This window comes from Populus nigra, chromosome 4 (genome assembly GCF_951802175.1).
Source record: "Populus nigra chromosome 4, ddPopNigr1.1, whole genome shotgun sequence".
Lineage (NCBI taxonomy): Eukaryota > Viridiplantae > Streptophyta > Magnoliopsida > Malpighiales > Salicaceae > Populus > Populus nigra.
In genome coordinates, this window is record NC_084855.1 from 1525080 (window position 1) to 1545195 (window position 20116).

The 20116-nt window shown below is 36.4% G+C and overlaps 2 protein-coding genes across 6 annotated transcripts; one reads left to right on the forward strand and one right to left on the reverse strand.

The window, feature by feature from the left end:
- Positions 1 to 1552: 1552 nt before the first annotated feature.
- On the reverse strand, positions 1553 to 13398 carry LOC133692496 (5'-3' exoribonuclease 3-like). 5 transcript variants are annotated; one of them, XM_062113494.1, is made up of 24 exons: positions 12762 to 13398; positions 12469 to 12571; positions 12317 to 12393; positions 11279 to 11470; positions 11006 to 11125; positions 10841 to 10903; positions 10395 to 10544; positions 10128 to 10292; positions 9820 to 9897; positions 9605 to 9691; positions 8963 to 9241; positions 8652 to 8747; positions 8419 to 8514; positions 8249 to 8319; positions 7829 to 7957; positions 7661 to 7737; positions 7526 to 7566; positions 7339 to 7413; positions 7061 to 7218; positions 6198 to 6302; positions 6008 to 6083; positions 5493 to 5572; positions 4588 to 5325; positions 1553 to 2885 (listed from the first exon to the last, which is right to left on the reverse strand). In XM_062113494.1, exons 1-23 carry the CDS (start codon positions 12963 to 12965, stop codon positions 4611 to 4613), a joined length of 3237 nt encoding a protein of 1078 aa, XP_061969478.1. In that variant the 5' UTR covers positions 12966 to 13398; the 3' UTR covers positions 1553 to 2885; positions 4588 to 4610. The 5 variants fall into 5 exon arrangements, with proteins under 5 accessions (XP_061969478.1, XP_061969477.1, XP_061969476.1 ...); XM_062113493.1 differs by having other exon boundaries at positions 1553 to 2898; XM_062113492.1 differs by lacking the exon at positions 1553 to 2885 and having other exon boundaries at positions 4452 to 5325.
- A 1821-nt stretch (positions 13399 to 15219) lies between these two features.
- LOC133692943 (ATP sulfurylase 2-like) lies at positions 15220 to 19181 on the forward strand. Its single transcript, XM_062114123.1, has 5 exons — positions 15220 to 16015; positions 16857 to 17262; positions 17440 to 17700; positions 18205 to 18291; positions 18786 to 19181. Exons 1-5 carry the CDS (start codon positions 15468 to 15470, stop codon positions 18915 to 18917), a joined length of 1434 nt encoding a protein of 477 aa, XP_061970107.1. The 5' UTR covers positions 15220 to 15467; the 3' UTR covers positions 18918 to 19181.
- The last annotated feature ends 935 nt before the right edge of the window (positions 19182 to 20116 follow it).

A 20116-nucleotide genomic window follows, 5' to 3' on the forward strand; every position in this document is an offset into this window, starting at 1 on the left:
ACAATATTAATATTAAAAGAAATATAGTATGCTCTTATAAGACTTTTATACATCTAAGAATATAGAAAGATTATCATTCTTGATTTTTAGCATTTTATGTTAAACAAACAAATTCTCATGACCCAATATAGGGTTTAAAAAGATTATCAAGAACGTTGAATCTGATATTTTATTAGATCCACATGTATTTAAACTTGACACATAATTGAATCCAAAGATATTGAGTATAACATCTTTATAAACCCACATATACTTAGACTCAGTGCATGATTAAACTCAAAGATGTTAGACCTAGAAGTAAAAAAGACTCATAAACTTGACATTTTGTCAAGTCTAGGTATATTAGGTTAGTACCCTATCTTTGACTATATATATATATATATATATATATATATATATATATATATATATATATAGGTTAATGCATCAAATTAATTCGAGTAATCTCATCTACCTTGTGACTGGAATGTAAAATGGCATTTTATATATCTTATCTCTATCAAAGGATTGCTATTATTAGTTTGGAACATGTTTTTCGTTATATGATGGTGAGAGTACATTTCCTTCTTTAGGCCAACTAATTAAGTCGATTGTCTTTAACCTCTGTCAAATCTATCTCCCTCTTGTTGATTTACTTGACAAATCCCCAATTTTGTTGACAAAGGACAAGCATTATTGACAAGTGATATCAAGATTAGGGTTTCGAAATTCTGACATGAAAAGACAGTCTATAATTATTTAGTATCTACTAATCATTTGCTACACAATTATCTATGCGCATAATATGCCATTGACTACTATTTATTGAAGTATATGCTTGAGATGCATTTGATCTCATCTCTAATGACTTATTAATGGATCGCTATTATGGAAAATGAATTATTCAAAAGAAAATTGAAAGGTGTGTGATAATGGCGGTTGGCTCTAAATTAATCTTGATCGTAGGGAGTTAAGGACCTGGAAACAGTAGGAAACATGATGGGTGCGAATTTTGTCCCACTATGTCCATCGCATTCACCATAATCACATAATTATGACAAATAACATTGTTAGTATCGCCATCATTACTGTCTCCATATAGCATCATCTATATATACACACATACATAATAGATGAGTAAGTGCAATTTATGTGCTAACCACTTGCCATTAACATACATGCATGTGTAATTGTTTGTTTGGTATTATACTGCCAAGTATTTTTTTAAAAATATTTTTGTTTGAAAATATATATATATATATATATATATATATATATATATATGATTTTTGATATCAGTTCATTAAAATTATTAAAATAGCACTAAAAAAACCAATCAATTTAATGTTATTTTACAAACACCTAAAAGTAACAGGTAACACTCTCGTGACCTCTTTCCTTGAATTTGAATAGAAAATTATACAGGCAGCAAACTCATTTATCACTTTCATCAAACTTTCAAAGATTAGTATTTTCTGTATTATATTAAGTGATGAGATTAAAAAAACAAAGAAAAACTATATATAAGAGGAGACACTGCGAGTGTATATTGATGCAGTAATACGAGTAAAGATTTGAAGGGGAGTTTCAGTTTTCTTCACAATGACATTTGCTAAGTCTCTCGGCGTGACATTCGTGCTAGCTAGTTCCTTGGAACCAAAAAAGAAGCAGAAAAATAAATCAAGAACTGTAGCAGTGGAGGCGTGCCCCACCTCCCCTGTAGCAGTGGAGGCTTGTCCTAGTTTGGGCATCGGCTAGTAGGATTTTGCTAAACAAACAATTCTTGTGAGAACATAGACTTGGACTAGCTACCTAATCATCCATACGTGTAGCTTATAAAAAATATCAGACTCCTAACTGCAGACCGTGTGAAGAGAAACTGATTGAAACTTGACATTCCAAAAATTGAGGCTCCCCAAGTCAGCAATCTGTCCCTTAATTATTCAATATCATGTTTTTGATGTCTTCAAGATAAGAGTATGACTCTTCTATTAAAAAAAGTAAGATTAAGGGTATATAATTGAAGCACGTTCAAATAATTACAATACGGATCAAACTAATTAATTCACACCTCCAACCCCACCAAGCTAGCTGGTGCTAGCCTGCCTGTATACGTGCGGTTTATCATATGGTTAATCGTATATTTGATTGGTGTATTATCGATATTTTCTTGATATGATTTCTCCAATTTTTTTTTATTTAATTGATCTCTCAACTCAAAAAATATATATTTTTAATATTTGACCGTGCTAATAAAACATTAGACAGAACTTGTAAGGCTTATTTTTTAGAGTTCTTAATTTGTGTGTGTATTTCTATAATTATCAAATTGATTTACGAAAAAATAGTAAAATATATTAAATAATTCACGTTTGAAGCCCGTGTCAAAAACACTAACACTTAAAAATATATAACTAATAGAAAGTCTTATTCTGTAATTAGAATATTTAAATTTTATCTTCATTTTTTAATCACTGCATATCACCAAATCTGATTTCTTCATTTTTTTTGTCATACTACATTTTTTGTGTGCTTCCAAATAGTATCTCCCTATAAAATTTCTATTTTAAAAAAATATGATATAGTAATTAAAATTTTAAAAGTTTCAATTATAAACTTTATGTTTTTTTATTTGAATTAATCTTGAAGCTTAATTATTAGAAAATAATATTTCCATAAATTTTTATTATGTCATAGTAAGATATTTCATAATAATTATACTAAAAGGTAAAGGGGTAATATAGCCTATCAAGGGCTATGATTAGCTCAACACAAGGAACCAAAGAGGGGCCAAACTTGGAAGCGTGACATTTTCTCCTCTCAAAAAGATTCTCCAAAATACTCACCTCCCCAAAAACAGAAGATTAATATGGCAGCTCGTGCTCCAGCATTCCTGATACCATCCGCTGCACAAAGAAACTAGAGGGGGAATAATAATTCTAAACTTCGTAAAGAAATTTATTTCGTCAAATTCTCTAACTGCTAAGGTCTTCGTTTATGTAATTTAAACAGGGCTACTTCAAGATCATTTGGATAATTCTGGAAAAACAGAATATCCATCATCTCGACCAAAGAACTGAAACCCTAGCCATATCTGCACAATCTTTCTTAGCCACGCTACATTCTTATAGCAGAATAACTAATCACCTCATAAGAAATAATTAGGCGAAAGCACACAGTAGATTTGTTATGGAAAACTGAAGGCCATTAACTTTTTGACACTTGAACAAACAAATGCTGCGACGACTTCAAACTATTGATCGGGAGAGAGAGGAGGGAAAAATAAATGAAACTTCATGTACGTTTCCTTAAAATCAAATGGCTCCTTGGAATAATCTACGGCTTTTGTCGAGGATGTGATGTACATACACTCTTCACTGTTTATTACTAAAATTTCCCCCCTGCCATCTATATAATTAAGTATCACCCTAAAATGCATGAGTTTTTCACTATACAAATTTAATCCTCAAATTTTTTTATAATAATTTAGTCCTAATAGAAGACCACTTGATTTTGATTTCTTATAAAAAGATAGAATTGCATAAAAAAAGACTGAAATAAAAAAACACCAAACATGGATGGCATGCTATTAATTTCACAAAAAATACACTTTGATCCTTAAATTTTAAAAATCACACAAATTATATAATTTTAATGTCTTAATATTTTTCCAATTTAATTTTGACATAAAAGTTCATTTTAATATTTTTTAGGTTTTTTTAGGCAATAAATAAGTTTATCATGATTCCTCCAATGTTTTATAAATGTTTTGAGTAAAAAAATAAAGTGAAAACAAGTTTTTAAGTATATAAAAAAAAACTTAAACCCTAATTTTCCAACCAGCCAAAATCTAAATAAATCAAGCCACATGTACTCTGATTTTTTTTTCCAAAAACTTTTGGGTTCACCCCAATTGTAAACAAAAAATTATTTTATTTTAAGGCTTCAAATATTTTGAGTTTATCAGCAGTGTCTAACCTTTGCTCTTTTTTTTTTCTTTTTTTTTTTAAATTAATGACTATTTTTATGGTTTTTCTCTAATTTTTTTATTTATATTTAAATTAGTACTCTTTCTCATTCATTTTGTTTTGAAAATCCTCTTATAAACAATGATAATTTTTCTAGTTATATATTTAAATTTGAAGATTTTTTTTATTCATCTATATTTTTTTTTCTTTTGTATGGATAATCTTTATTTGTAAAAAAATATTTTTAATATGTACAGGCTTACATAATATTTTTTTTTCAATTCAATTTTATTTTATTAATTTCATTTGTATTTTTATTTTTTTTATTGTTTGCTTAAATAAAAAAATTATTTTATTAAACAAATTTAGCAAACTCAGTCCGGTAAATACCCTATCTTTTAAGATTAAATATCTTGATCTATATTTATTTTTTAATTTTTCAAGTTTTATTTTTAAATATCATTAATAATTTTTTATTTATTTATTCACACAGTTCACGATTCATTTAATTACATGTATGCATAATTTTTTTTTATTTGAACTTAAATTTTTAGACTACAGAAATGCTGGAATGGGTAAACTATGAAAAGCCGCGGGGGGGGGGGGGGGGGGGGGGGGGGGGGGGCAACAGTCAGAGTACCTTTTCTGTTATAAGAAACAGCTTCATTGGCGACCATATCCAGCTGGTGGATGGGGCCTCCGATTAGCACTGCCAGGAGGTGGCTGGGGTCTCCGATTTGCTCCACCATGTTGTGGTGGCATTTTATTTCCTCTATGATCTAGTGCTGAAAATCTGTTGCTGCTGGGATTGCTATGGTTGGCAGGCGGGGGAAACCTACCACCCCATTGCTGGTGACTGCCAGCTCCAGGTGATTGGTAACTCTGATAGGCGTCATAACCACCTTGATAAGCATATGTTGAGGTCCCAGTTAACGTATGTGCCACCGGCCCATGTGGATACCTTGGTCTACCATTCTGATGAAATTCAGGTGGGTGGTACACGTGCCTTGGATGTGGCCCACTCATTTGGTTCTCTCTTTCATTCTGAGGACGGGACCTTCTACAAGAGGGGTTGGCACCTGCCGAACCATATCCATGGTCATAGTGAGTTGGCATATGAGGACTTGCAGAACGGGGATAACCTGCACGAGAATAATCTATTTCTGGTTGTAAAGTTCCATAGTGTCCATGATTGTGCAGCCCTTTTGAATAGAAAGAGTTTGGTGGGCCGCAGGGAGCTGCAAAATAAGGTGGTGGTGGGGTATGCATATGATTGCCATAGCCATTGCGATCTATCTTCTGTTGTAGACTATTGGAAACTAGTCGATGTGATGCCTCCCCAAGATGATGGGCAGAGATGGTTCCAGGGGGATTTCGTCTGAAAGGAAGAACCAATCAAATAGTTATAGCCGAAAAAGTGGAACATATACTGTAATTGAAGCATAAATGCGCGTGTGATCGGCTAAGGAAAAAATGGAGCATCTTATCATGCAATCAACCAAACAAGAATTATTTCACTTGCAGGGTAGATCAAGTAAAGCACACCTGTCATTCTCCCAAGGCCTCCTCCCAGAATCCTCATGCCATAAAATTGGTTCAGGTTTCAGATCACCTTGATCCACCGTCTACAAAAAAGAAAGAGAAATTGATATAGTGACTCTCAAGCTAAGACAACTTTGCCAAACATATCCATGCTCCATGTTATAAGTTAAATAACCAAAAGAAACATAAAAAACCTACATCAACTAATTATTATAGATGACTGGAATAATTCCAGCAAACTTTCATTCAATAAGCAGAAAGGCAATTGCAGATATATGCTCAGAGTAAATAACTACCCACATGCACCAGATTTTGCACATCTAAAAGTATTGACCTACCTGATGTCATATGATAAAATGCAAATGAATTGCATGAGAGAAACCAGTACAGAGAAACAAACAAGGTTTGTCAGCTAAGCAGTCACGCTTGCTGTTAATAAAAAACATATCATGCTAGAGGAGATTTCAAGTAACAACTTTGATTGCGGGTGCATTTAGGCATCACAACCAAATACATACCTTTTTGGGGAATATAACACCAGCAGGCGGACGAGTGATGTGTGAGTGTGGATCAGGAAGTCTATATATAACACATCTGAATAGAAAAAAAGAAAAAAACAATAGAGAAGGGAACAGGAACAAACCATAGACAAATTATGACTTAAAATAATCTGATAGTCGTATCACACTCAAACATTTATAAGCTTACATGACTTCATTGGCCAAAATGTCTTCCATGCTTATAACTGGAGACCTGAATATAGGAGGGTGAGTATCTCCAGCACAAGGAGATAAATAGCCATTCATCCCATCACTGCAGCCATAAATAAAATCAGAAAATCATCCAAACAGATTTTAAATTTGTGATTGCTGTAGAAAATATAGTTCATTTAAACCCAAAATCTGATAATATAGCAAGCTGGTGAGCTTGTAGTGAACAAAAGTTAAAAACATGACTAGAGATAAGAAACTTCGAGTGTCACATCCAAAAGTTGACAGTAATAGGCACATGAATGCATGGCATGCTAAATCCACAAATCATATAACATATTGGTAGAACAACTCCCACCAATGGATCGCTAGGGAAGCAAGCACAATCATAACATGATTTTGGAGCATAGAGTAGCTTTCAGTCTCAAAGGAAAACTAGTGTCATATGTTGTAGCCTAAAGATTATAAGGTAACATTTTCAAAGGTAGAAAACAGCCTGCAACAAAATTAAATCCACTTTCTGGGATGGTAGGAACTTGGTTGAACATAAGAAGAATCCAACACTTCAGATAACACAATTATGGAAAATAGACTTGATTAAAATAAAGAAAACTGAATCAGTAAGGAAAGTTGTATTCAAGCTTGAAGGCATGACACTAAGAATGGATAGTTATGCAACCCGGATGATCACTTGACATTTCCTATTCCAACTTAACAAGGTTCACATCCAGAAGCAACAAAGAGCAATTCATGTAAAAATCAAAACCAATCAAATTCAGACCCCCATGAAAGTTACCCACTTTCATAACTCAAAGTTAATACTTATGTAAATTATTCTGTTTTAAGTGATTCAATACAGACCTCAACTCAGGATTGATACGCTCCTTGACTTCAGCTCGTTCTTTGTCTGTTAATTGTTTGCAATGATTATCGAGTAAATATATGCTCTCAGAGAGAGAATGAGATGATGACACAAAAAGCATGTCAAACATCGTACTGTTTCTCCTTGCTTCTTCCTCCTACAAAACATTGCGACATTCAGGTCAGGTGATGTAAAACCGTAGGATCTTCTTGTAAGAAAATTCAAGAAATGAAAGAAACAAATAATGAAGCAGACCAACTTGATTCAAGATACATACCGTTAATGTGTGCTCAATTTTTTGGACCTCTGCAAGAAGGCGAGATTCATCAATGAAGGGAAGCTTTGCAATACCCTATTTGGAAAACACAACAGAATCAATGAGAACCACTTCACTAGAAAATTAATCCAACCACACAATCATGCCTGAAACGCCAGATGAATTAAGATCGCAAAGATAAACTAACCTGCCATGCATATCGTTTTCCATTCATGTCCACTTCAAAATCTGATAGATGCAACAGAGGTTAGAACACATCTGATCATGCATGTATATAAAGATAGTCATGGGTCAAGCTCACTTTTCTAGTAAAGATGTGTACCAGTAGGATAAAAATCAATAATAGGTGAATTTGGATCCGTCATCAATTTCCTATAGTGTACAGGGAGAGCATGGGAACTGCAGAAAAAATTTGTTAGCTCCTTCTCAAAGAGTTTTTGCAAATAGAAATGGCTTCCCTGAGGGGATATGAAGTAAATAGATAGGATACCTTGCTGCAGGGAAAACTCCCAAAAGCTGGTTGAATGGTTTGAATGGAGAACCAAGTTCAAAACTAATGTCCAGTTGACCAAGATCTTTGAGATCTGAAGCAAAGGGCGCATAGTGATAGGGATAAAACCTGAAACAAAGAATTTATCCAGTTCTGAGTTGAAGATCTGAAGGCATTGACACATCAAGTACAAAGACAACATGTAAACTGCAGTTTATCTTGAGAAGTCAGTCTGAACAATCAAATCATCTTGCAACAATGAGCCATGTAAGAATATTTCCTACAATTATAATGGTCAACGACTCAACACCTAGACTGCAGTGTCCAAATGGCAGGCATGAAGTTTAAGAAGGGAAAGAGCAGAAGTTGCAGCAGAAACAAGAACTCAGAACTGCTACAAATGAAAATTCAAAAACTCACCACTGCCAAGAACAAACGCCTTCATAATAATAATGCATGACCCAACACAGCCCTTCTGTATATCTCAAAACCTACTCAGTTGAATGTCAAAGATATAAGATCAGCTTACATGTCTCATAGAAACATCGAAGACGGAGGAAATTCAAAGCTACAGTCGTACATGTACTTACAACATCTCTCCGTATATCTTCCATTTCCTCCAGAGTTTTCGCAGAAAACTTCTGTTCATAATATCTTTCCTTCCAACCTGGTTCGCCCAATTTGACCTGGTAAAAGAACATTGGAGAGAAACATCAGTAAAAACTAATGGCCCAAAAAAGGAAAAACAATAAAGGGAGTTTGGCAGGATACTAAAATTCAAAGAACATGAATGATAATCAACACTTCTATAGGAGACTCAAACCTTGTCTTCTCCATGATTCTTTGAGTTAAAAACATCAGATTTCTCACGAAGTAACTCCTTAAGCTTAGTTTTCAATTCTTCTTGGTTTTCATGTACCTGAAAAAAATTAAGTGCCCATCATATAAATGTAACAAACTGCAGATTTCAGTTCCATCAGATAATAAAATGAGTAAACAAATGGACTCTTAATCCCTTGCCAGCAAGGGCTCATACCAAATGAAAGGCTAGCCCATAGAAAATGAGTCCTAAAAAGAATGGCTGAAGGAGTCAGAATTACATCAAAGTGCCTCTCCTGAAGCAGGAAAACATACTTCTATTTCCAGACTATTCTCTGCCTCAACAATCGCAGCACCAATATTGGCTGTTGAAGACAAACGTGCAACTTTATGCCTCCAAACAGAGGATCGTTTACCATCAGATGTCTGAGAATGTGTTCCATCATCCTGATATGGTGAAGGTGTAGGAGCTGAAGCAAGACGAGAGCCATGAAATTGGGCAACTGCAACCAAAGATTCAGGTTGATTTTGAGGCTCTGCATCATCACCTCTCCTTGCCTGTGCCTTTTCACGCTTAATTCTTTCTGCCTGACGCTGCAATGCAAGGACAAAATAAATTAGTTCAGTGTTGAAAAGAGGTGCTTCTTTCTGTCTGCCTCTTCTTGTCTATCCAAAACTTTATGGTAGAAGGTTCCATAGACTGTTGCTTATAAATGAAAATATTTTTGCTTCTACAGCTAATAGATATCTTATTGTCTCATATCCATCTTTTCAATACCCTTCCGGAGATATCACATTATCGTCCGATTTACAAGGAAAAAAAATACAATTAGTAACCAGGAAAAAATCAATAAAATTCAGAATTGATCAAAGGTGCACAAAACAATTATGCCTAAACTTCATATAATTCCAGTAAAAGGGATGCATGCATCCAAACTTTTGGAGAAAAAATTTAACCTGGTGCAATCGTGCTCTTTTCTGGAATATCTTATCTTCATATGAACCCACAGCTTGAATAAAATGTTCCACTCTATTTAAATTAGGCTGAGAAAACAGAAAGTTATAAAGAACAATTTATGAGCAATCTTACAAACAGTCGTAAGTTCAGTGATAGAACCCATTGCCAGCAGCCAACTATTTATGTAGAACATCTAGCACGAACATTGAAGTACCTTGCTGCCAACAGTCAAATACCCATCAAGCACCCTAAATTCCTTCTTATAAACAGCCATCAGCAAGTTGATTGCACCCTGAAAGAAAGGAGTTTTTTTATTAAAAAAAAAAGGGTGTTTTCTTTGTTATGCTGTAGTTAATCTATTTCAGCAGGGAAAGGATCCTAAGCAGCAACTCAAAGAATTCACAATCTGTATTGCCAAAAGATTCATATGGTTTTTCACATGTGCCAGGTTCAATCAACAAAGTAAAGATATCCATCTTAAAACACAGAAACAATGTACTTTCAAGTAAACTATTCACGAACCTCATGAATCTCCAGTGTGGGCATGTGTGGCAGGAAATCATTGCCAACAAAGAAACAAATGAATATAAAATCGTCTACAATGCGTTCAAGATCAATCTCAAATGGAGGATTAGGAATTCTGAATTCATACTCCAAATACTCTCTAAGAATCCAGATATTGAGAAACTGCATCAAGAAAAGAGTTATGAAGGAAAAAGGGCTAGTTGATGCATTGTAATGAAAGATGTTTAGACCCAAAACTTTCAAAGACCTTTAAAATGCACCAACCTGGTATGGTTTTTTGGGCACAGCAATGTCATTGCCTTTCTCATCAAATTCTCCTGCCTTTCTCTTCGCCTTTCCTTCACAATCAGCTGCTAAATGACCCATCTGACCACATAGGAAGCATTTGTCTTGTTGTCCAGGAGTGAAAACAATCTGAACCGAACCATTAAAAAAGGCTGTTAAAGAAAATTAGAATCCAACATTTAGCAGATGATTCATCAACCTTTGTCAAAATAAGTGGAAGTTTAGCAGTGGGTTACAGGTATTTAAAATAGACTCTTTCAAACCACTTATTCTGATGATTGATGAACAAGCCTTTGGTCAAAATAAGTGTCATCTATTTACTCTCTGCTAAATAACTAATACTAATAGCTAAGAAACAGCATAAGAAGTTTGAAATTGAATTCATTTTTAGAGAAATGCAAATATCTCTAAACATCAAGACAGACCTCTCGAAGAATTGAAAAATGAACTTCATGGGTAGCCAGAGCCAACATGATTAAATCTGCATCCTATCAGAAACACCAATAAACAGGGGAAAGATTGTTAGACTACAAGGAAACTAACAGTTAGGTTATAAAAGATCAGGAGACTCAGTTGAGGAAGAAATATACCAAACCATACAGGCAATGGCGTGTATTTGGATTATAACCGGGAAGGTTTCTTTGAAGACGAATATAGGACATGATTTTGTGTTCCCCTTCCCCGGGAACATTTGCATCAGAAAGGATAACCTTCACAAAATAGAAATGTGAACTGAAATTCAAGCATTATTCATTTGCTACTGTTACACACACCAGAAGGTGAGTATAGCATTATATTTGCAAAAGAAAACAAAGCACTGCATGAGAAAAAAATTTAACAAGGGACCACATTATGGGTTATACCTTAATTTTCTTCCATCCAGGATCATAATTTAGTCTAAGATGAATATAGTACTGCAATGCAATTGACAAAACAGCCATAAATTCAGTTCCAGGAGTGATAACATTGGAATCAAAAGTTTGAGATGACTCCTTAGGGGGAAGCTTCCTGCCCTCACTCTCGAACTCCTCTCTTAGCCTTTCTTCTTCAGCCGCCTACAATACAAATAGGGAATTACTGATAGTTATTGAAATGGTGTATGTCCTGCTATGTGTTAAGTTTTCCTCTTTTAGAAGAATATAGCAAAATAAGAATGAAGATATATGGAAAAAAAAAACCATATAAGAATGAAGATATAGGAATACTGAAAACCTATATAATCCCAAAACAGATCCAAAAATGTGCGGTAAATACAGTCATGGGCATCCTGAAAAGTTAAGTAAATGTTCACTAGCAAAAACTTGAAGATTCCAAAACTAATGAAAATTCCATAAATAGTTAAACAGGATGTTTGCATAACCAAGGATTTATCTATTGCATGGCCAAAAAGATCACCAGGGATAATTGCGGTTTCCAAGAAATGACTAAGTAAAAGGGACTACAGAGCAGGTATCAGAATCATGGGCTCTAGTACTCTCATTTCAAAGAAACAATTTGATAACTCCGAAAACCATCAGTTTTCCACTGGAAGAAGAAAGATTATTTTCATCCAACAAACTCTAAGTGCTCCTCAGAAAATCTTTATCTAATAAGCATTCCTTCAAGAGTTGTTTTTGTATCTTTATAAATATTTTTCCTTCTTCAATAAGTAATTGGTTAAGCTAACCTATGTGCTTTATCCAAAAAACTCGTGTTACTTCAATTCACTTTCAGCTACCAAGCATCCATTGTCAGCCATTGCATCAATACATGAACATACCAAATAATTTTACTTAATATAAAAAAAAAACGAAGACAGTAATTTAAGAAAGAAACTTGGTTTGCTGGTTAACCAATAACCCATGACACTCTCCAACTGCATACACGAAAAGGAAGCCTCCATTGTTAACATAAACACATACCGCATCAGCTGCATCTTTAGCTGCCCTAAAACGCCTAGACCGCTGCTGATTCATTTTCGCACGAGGTGCAACTCCATCTACAAGTCATTGCCACAAAATCAGTACACTTACAAAATACAGTAAAAGAAAACGACCCAATTTGAATCACTCACCAATTGCCATGTACAGCAATTTCCGAGGCCTCACCATCATAAAAAGCCTATCAATATAATCAAACATACACTGAAATACCTCATCGAAAGAAGTAGGCGAAGGCTGCAAGAGGAATAAAATTTAAACAAGCAAAAAATAAATCACATTATCAAAAAAATAAATAAATCCAGTTTGATTCAACTGCATTAAGACCAAATTTGCATTCTAAAACACAGAATTAACTTCCAGAGACAGAAAATAAATTCAAATACGCAAGCAAAAAGGCAAGGGCGGGAGTAAATCGGAATCTTACTCTGTCTTCGGGATGAAAGCAAGGATGAATAATCCCGTTCATATCGAGATATAAATTATCATATTCGATATTGTTAGGGTTAGGTCTACTTGTATCCACAGGAATCTTAACGCCTTCGATAACAACCGGTTCTTCTTCGATCACATCCACCACCACTAACGGATACTTCTCCGCTAACCACCGATAAAAGGCCGGCACTCCCATCTCAAATCACTCAAATCAGCGACTCACCAATCCAACTCGCTTGAAGAAACGGATTGAATAGAAAGCATAACAGCAAGGAAGTGAACCCTAACCCTTACCACGGAGAAAATGAGAAAAGCAAATTTCTCATGTTGCGTCCGTGGATAGTGGTACTTTTTAGTTTTTAGGATTCGTTACGCGGCAGCGAGTGAGGGTACGGGGAATTGTTTTACAGAGATGCCCCTGGGTAATTTGACGTGATGAGTAAGAGAGGAAGATACATGGGGATAAGTGTAAGGGTGATTGTGTCTTTTTAGAAGGTAACAGGGTCAGCAAGCGGATCGCGAACGGGGGCTGGAAATGGATTGTTTTCTCGCGCAAAATCAGATTTTTGACACGAAAGATATTTGTTCTTATACTGTTGGGAAAAGCGGGGGAAGGATTTGATATGGCTGGATTTTTGTTGCTGGTGTGTTGAGGGTGCTTTCTCATATTTTAGTTACGTGCTGGCAAGCTAAACTCCTGTATGAAACGAGGGAGTCTTGTAACATTCCCTCGAAATTATAATAATATTATTTTTTTATTAAATAATTGAGTTATTTATTTTCCTTGGAATTTCTTTAATGTTTATTCTTACTAACTTTTTTTTTTTAAGGCTCGCTGCCAATAAAGGTTACATCCGGAGGAAACTTGATGGTACACCAGGGCCTTGCCTATGGGATCTTCAAACTTTGTTCAAGTCTTAAGGCTAACAACATCCAAGCCTTGCTTTTAATGTGATCTTTTACTATTTTCCCTTAATCGAAAGCTCTGCTGTTCTTGGTAGTGAGAAAGAGTTTTCAAAAATACGATCAACGAGGATCTCATCATCTGTTAGGTGGGCCAATTGACCGATCGAGTTAGGCATCCATGTCAACAAATAGGCCGACCTTTCAAGCTGTTGTCAAATCCAAGGCTGGCCTCCTTGCTTCTCTCACGGTACAGTCATCTTCTCGTTGAGCCCTTTTCTCCTCGGTCCACAGAGACGAAGTCCATGACGATATGGGCTAGTTCACAACTATTTTTTAAGAGAAAAAATAACACCAAGCTCTTGATCATGCGCTCTATTTGCGATCAAACTATAATAGTTGTGATGAATTTTTCATTCGAGTCAATTATAAAGTAGAAAGCAATCTGCATAACCATTGAGGTCAAGAAGGGTGGCGGGACAAGGATAGACCTCGTGAATTTGAGATTTTCTGTTTATCTCGAAGAACCCTTATAGGAGTAACCTTTTCTTCAGTCCCCTTGACAAAAACAAGCGTGAAAAGACTACTCTTGTGGCAGGTGGACAAGAAGAGCAAGCCTTTGCCTCACTACTCTACCTTCTCTTCGTTTCAATTCGATGGATCTTCTCAACCAGAAGATTCCTCGTATGGATAATATGCATATTATAGTTGACCAAACCTAATTCTAATTCTTTTGTTATGAAATAAGGATATTCAATGAGGAGCAACTGAACTCAATCAGCCGATGCCCTTGCTCTTCAGTTTTGTTCTACTGGGGTCTACCATGTGAAGGTATTTAAATTGGACCATTCCTTGCCGATTTCTAGCCGCCACCATCATTTACCAAGATTAATAGATTGGATAAGGTGGAAATGATCGAGAAGAGAAATGACGAATGACGCAAGAACCAATATATTTAAACGAGTGAAAATTATAAACGAGGAACGCTTATCTCTTGTTCTTTCAAGGGTTCTTCTCATACTTGGTGCCAAAACAAAGAATAATTCCAACCCCTCTTGTCTAATCTCTCCTCTCTCATCCACCCCTTTTCCAATCCCTCAGGAAAACAGAGTACAAGTAAAAGAGTCCGACACTCACACAAGTAAATAAAAGTCGAGGGGAGGCGGAATGATTTCCGGATGCTACCAAACGCGTGGCGGCAAACTTGAATGATTTGGGTTTTCAAGATATTGGCAATACCTATCCAGCCGTGGGTTTTACTACACCGGATTTAAAAAAATATATATTAATTTTTTTATATCAAAAAATTTTTAAAAATCAATTAAAAAAACAGATTAAACCTTAAAAAAAACACTCTTTTCATTAAAGTGCCTTAAAAATTTTATAAATATAGTTTTTTTCTCGGCGGGCCCTGGACTAGTTGGTGGGCCTGGCCAGGGGGCGGGATTTCTTGACCATTACAGTGGTTTAGACCTGGGCACGCCACGACAAGTTGTGGCCATTACTGCATAGTTGCTTTCATTCATCTCTCATGATTTCCAGCCCAATACTGCCCTCCCGGCTCTGTTCCCCAACCACAATGGAGACTAGTACGTAGTAGAAGCCAGGCTCCCGCCATCCACGAAAGGCAAGAGAAGCAAACGTGTGGATCTCTTTAGCAGTTGAATCATATTCCTGTTAAAAATGCTGCCCAAATTTAGAGCCCCCCCAGGCCTCTCCACCTTACTCCCACAACAACCACCCCCCAAATTCTGACAGCAACCTTAAAAAACATTAAAAAAACACCGTCATTATCATGTCTTTAACAATTAAACTAACCATATCTCCTCTTATAATTAACCTTAATTGTCACGAAAGAAACAGAACAAAACTCCCAGCAATCCGACCAAAATCAATCTACCATTCAAACGCATTAAACCCTATTCTATACAGCAATAAAAGACCCGGAATGTTTCAAGCTTCTGTTTCCGGTACAGTTATCAAGAGCTCCTTGATTGGGCCAGATGGTGGGGTCTTAGTGGATGTTATAGTGCCAGAGAGCGAGAGGGGGTCAAAAACCTTGGAAGCAGAGTCACTGCCTAAAGCGAGGCTGGCTAAGATTGATGTGGAGTGGGTTCATGTGATAAGTGAAGGATGGGCGAGTCCCTTGAAAGGGTTTATGAGGGAGAATGAGTATTTGCAGAGTTTGCATTTTAATTCTTTGAGAATGGAAAATGGGACTGTTGTGAATATGTCGCTTCCTATTGTTTTGGCAATTGATGACGAGACCAAAGAGAGTATTGGGTCTTCAAAAGATGTTGGATTGGTTGGTCTTGAGGGTGATTTGCTTGCTATTCTTCGAAGGTTTAGTTAATCTCCTTCTCTTGTATATGTTTTCTTCTTATTTTCTTTATTCATGGTCGTGATTTGCCATGGTGGCTTTAAAGAAGTACATCTCAATAGAATACACACACACATTTCTGTAATGTGGTCAAGCGTGCAAATTTAATAATCAGTACAGTTAAACCTGGAATTTATACGAGGTTACACCATCTGTTATTTAATAGTTTTATGTGGAAATGGAATGCTGTTTGTTGTTTTGACAGGAATTTTTAATAACTCGTGTTGTGTTTTCGAGTAAAAAAACAGTGGTAGTTGATCTTTCGGAAAGGATAAGAGCTATTTTCTGAATGTGGGAATTGAAGCAAAGAAATGCATTACGAAGTTGCTTTCGTTCGGTTAAACTTTTGATGTTCCAGGAGGGCACACTTCCATGTCTGGAATTCTGAATGAATTGATGGTGTGAATACCCATTGTCGTGTGGCATTAGAGGAGCTCATTTAAGCACATAGTGGATGTTCTTGTTTACATGTTTGAAGCAAATGTTTATGTGAAACAGCTTCAGGACAGCCAACAGCTTTACCATGTGTGTCAAAACCCAATTATCGGTCTTGTCTTGGTTGTGATCATCATGTTAGAAACCATATGGGCTGAAATTTCAGCAGAGGCTGTGTTTTACACTGCTGGAAAGCGGACTCCTGCTGTTATACTTTGATTTTCCGTTGTTGGGTGGGTGGTCATGCTGCATTGCCCTTTGAATTTAAAAAATCATTTCACTTCTGCAAGCTGCTCCAGACCTGCCAAGTTACTTGACTTTCTTCTCTTAACCAAAAGGGAATTTTCTGAATTTAAAGTTTTATTGCAGTATTGAGATATACAAGCATAACAAAGAAGAAAGAATAGCTAGAACATGGGGGACAACTGCACCTGGATTGCCGTACGTTGAGGAATTCATTGCTCCAGCAGGAAATTGGCTCCTAGGTGGAGATCTAGAAGTGCTAAAGCCCATCAAATACAATGATGGACTTGATCATTACAGGCTTTCTCCCAAACAACTCAGGAAGGAATTTGATAGGCGTCAAGCTGATGCAGTTTTTGCATTTCAGTTACGAAACCCTGTTCATAATGGGCATGCCTTATTGATGAATGATACACGCAGGCGGCTTTTGGAAATGGGTTATAAGAATCCGATTCTACTGCTTCATCCATTAGGAGGTTTCACAAAGGCTGATGATGTTCCTTTGGATGTTCGGATGGAACAACACAGCAAGGTTGTATTCATTAATTTCTTCTACATAGCCTGTGATGACATTGATCTGATCATCCATTCTGTGATGATACATATTCTGACACCCTAGGAAAACCGCTACCATTCTTTTCTTTAACCAATGATGTAAAATGATTCTATTTGCTGTGGAATTGGCATTCATGGATCTGCTTTTGAGCAGGTTCTAGAAGATGGAGTTCTTGACCCTGAAACTACAATAGTTGCTGTATTCCCGTCACCTATGCATTATGCTGGTCCTACTGAAGTGCAATGGCATGCCAAGGCACGGGTAAATGCAGGTGCTAACTTTTACATTGTAGGTCGTGATCCTGCTGGTATGGGTCACCCGACAGAGAAGAGAGATTTATATGACCCTGATCATGGAAAAAAGGTTCTAAGCATGGCTCCAGGCCTGGAGAAGTTGAATATTTTGCCATTTAGGGTAGGTTTCACAACCTCTCACCTCTCTGCCAAAGCTCCTTTCCTATGCATTATTTGTCACTTTTGGCTAGCATCTGTAACAACATCATAAACTTCTATTTCCATCTAAGTGCATTAATAACATCATCATTGCAGAAACATATTACAACCATTGCTAACTCTGACTAGGGCACAATAGGGTCAGACTGAACATTTTGAAGGTAGTATAGAAGACAATTGGTTGACAAACATGCGGGCCAGGTGGATGCGCATATAAGACAGGGTTAGATCTAGTAATGAGGTGCTGTTGTTTACTGTTTTCCACTTTGATATCTGTTTCTACCTAACGTCAAAATGGTGGCACTTTACACTTGAGAGTTTGTAATGCATCTGCTGGGCTTAAGTTTTGTGGCTTAAGATGTGATGGATTACTGATGTTTAGAAATAAAGGCTCTAACATCCTTGTTTATGGCATTATCTCCACAGCGAAGCCATTGAGTAATCTTTCTGTTATTATACTGTGCAGGTGGCAGCATATGACACTGTGGCAAAGAAGATGGCATTTTTTGATCCATCTCGTTCCGAAGAGTTCCTCTTCATCTCTGGAACCAAGGTAGGAACAACATATCTGATTTCATAATTATTTTTGTTTCTACGGATCTAACAGAGTTGATGCTCAAAAAAGCCCTGAATTCCTCCTTGTTGTCTATAATTCATTTCCATAAGTCAGTTATGATGAGTTGTTTGACTCAAAAGTCCTAGGTATCCAATCATTTCAAGCTCCATTTGTTGACAAAGAATATGACAACATCAAGCAAATCTTGTTTTAAGAGTAGAAAGGACAGCATAATCACTGCTGATTGTGTGCATTCTTTGATCAAGGGTAATGTGGAATCATTAGGTGATTGTTTTTGCTATTGCACAGTTATTGCATGGTTCCGTAGGTTTTATATAGTGGGTTCAAGATGTGGAAGTTTGCTCTTAAGAACCTTCTCAAACTTCCTGTAATACTGTTGAAGATTTTTTTTATCTTCGTATTTTAGGCAGCTGAAGGTTTTGCATATAATTTTCTACCTGTAATTTGGTATCCGCTTTGTTTTGTTGCAGATGAGGACCTATGCTAGAAATGGTGAGAACCCTCCTGATGGTTTTATGTGCCCTGGTGGTTGGGAAGTCCTTGTCAAATATTATGAGCAGTTGCAGGCCGAAGAGGCAATGCCAGCTGTTGCATCTGCTTAAACCTATGATTTATCACCAGAATTACTGCCGAACTAGCTCAAGAGAAGCAAGAGTTTTTCCTATAGGATTCGGTGTGGTGGTTTACTGATTTGAAGAGTTCTCTTTCGATACCTGGCAGTTAGCATGGAATTTTTCACTAGGTTGTGTTTGTTATGAAAGTAAAAATATTGAGTTGTTCTGTTATTCATTTTTAAGACAATGATCCACGCGCAAGAAAAACATTTATTGCTGTCAATTATAAAATTAACCAAGGTGGTTTTCTTACTTTCCCCGTGAGCCTTGCGATAATATCATTGTGTCAGCATGAGCTGTATTTCGGTTAGCTACTAACGTGTGTGCTTTTGTGCATTCTGTTTGCTTAAAAGATTTGTGTGGATTGTATGCTGTGGAACGCTACCAGCGTGCAAGTTCAAAAGACTGATAGTTTGATTGGATAATCATTTCATTCACAAGGAGCGGGATGAGAAGAAATTCTCATGTCCGGTTATGCAGTAGAGATTGAATTGAGAAACAGCCATCAACTATCACCCCAGAAGAACCAGATGGTTTTTTTTTTACTGTCATGAACGAGGTTGTCCATAGCTCAATTGCTGATGTGGTGTTCGACAGGTTCTTCTGACTTGAAGTTTTAAATTTTAGAGACACTGTCAAGACATTGCATATGGTGGGTGGGCCATTCCATGCCTTCTACCAGTTTTCTTCCTCTCATGATTCTTCTGTTCTTGCCATTTTACACTATCCTAGAGCAAGATATTTCCGATGTCTCATCGTTGGAGGCTCAGCAACTGCAAGGACTAGAATTTTTTCAGATAGTTGCATGCTCTCTCCAAAATAATGGCACGCTCTCTCCAAAATAACCGTTACGAGGGGCCCAGTTTCACTGCATGCTGGGCTCTTCTGGTTTGGTAGGCACTGGACATAGGCCAAACAGGCGTGGTTAGCCCTCTGATTCTGTCTGGCTAGGATGCTAACGTGCAAGGATTCGAATATTCAACCACTAATGGTCAGTCAACAATCCTTTCAATTTGATGGTAGCGGCCAAAAAAGAACATATTATTTATGAGAAATTTATAACCAATGAGTGAATTGACTCGAATCATACGCAAAATGGGGTTTGAGGTACCAAAAGTGACTCAAATTTGATTGTAGGTAAACGAAATAGGTTTGGTGTGGCTGTGGGTTTTCAACAAGTAAAAAAG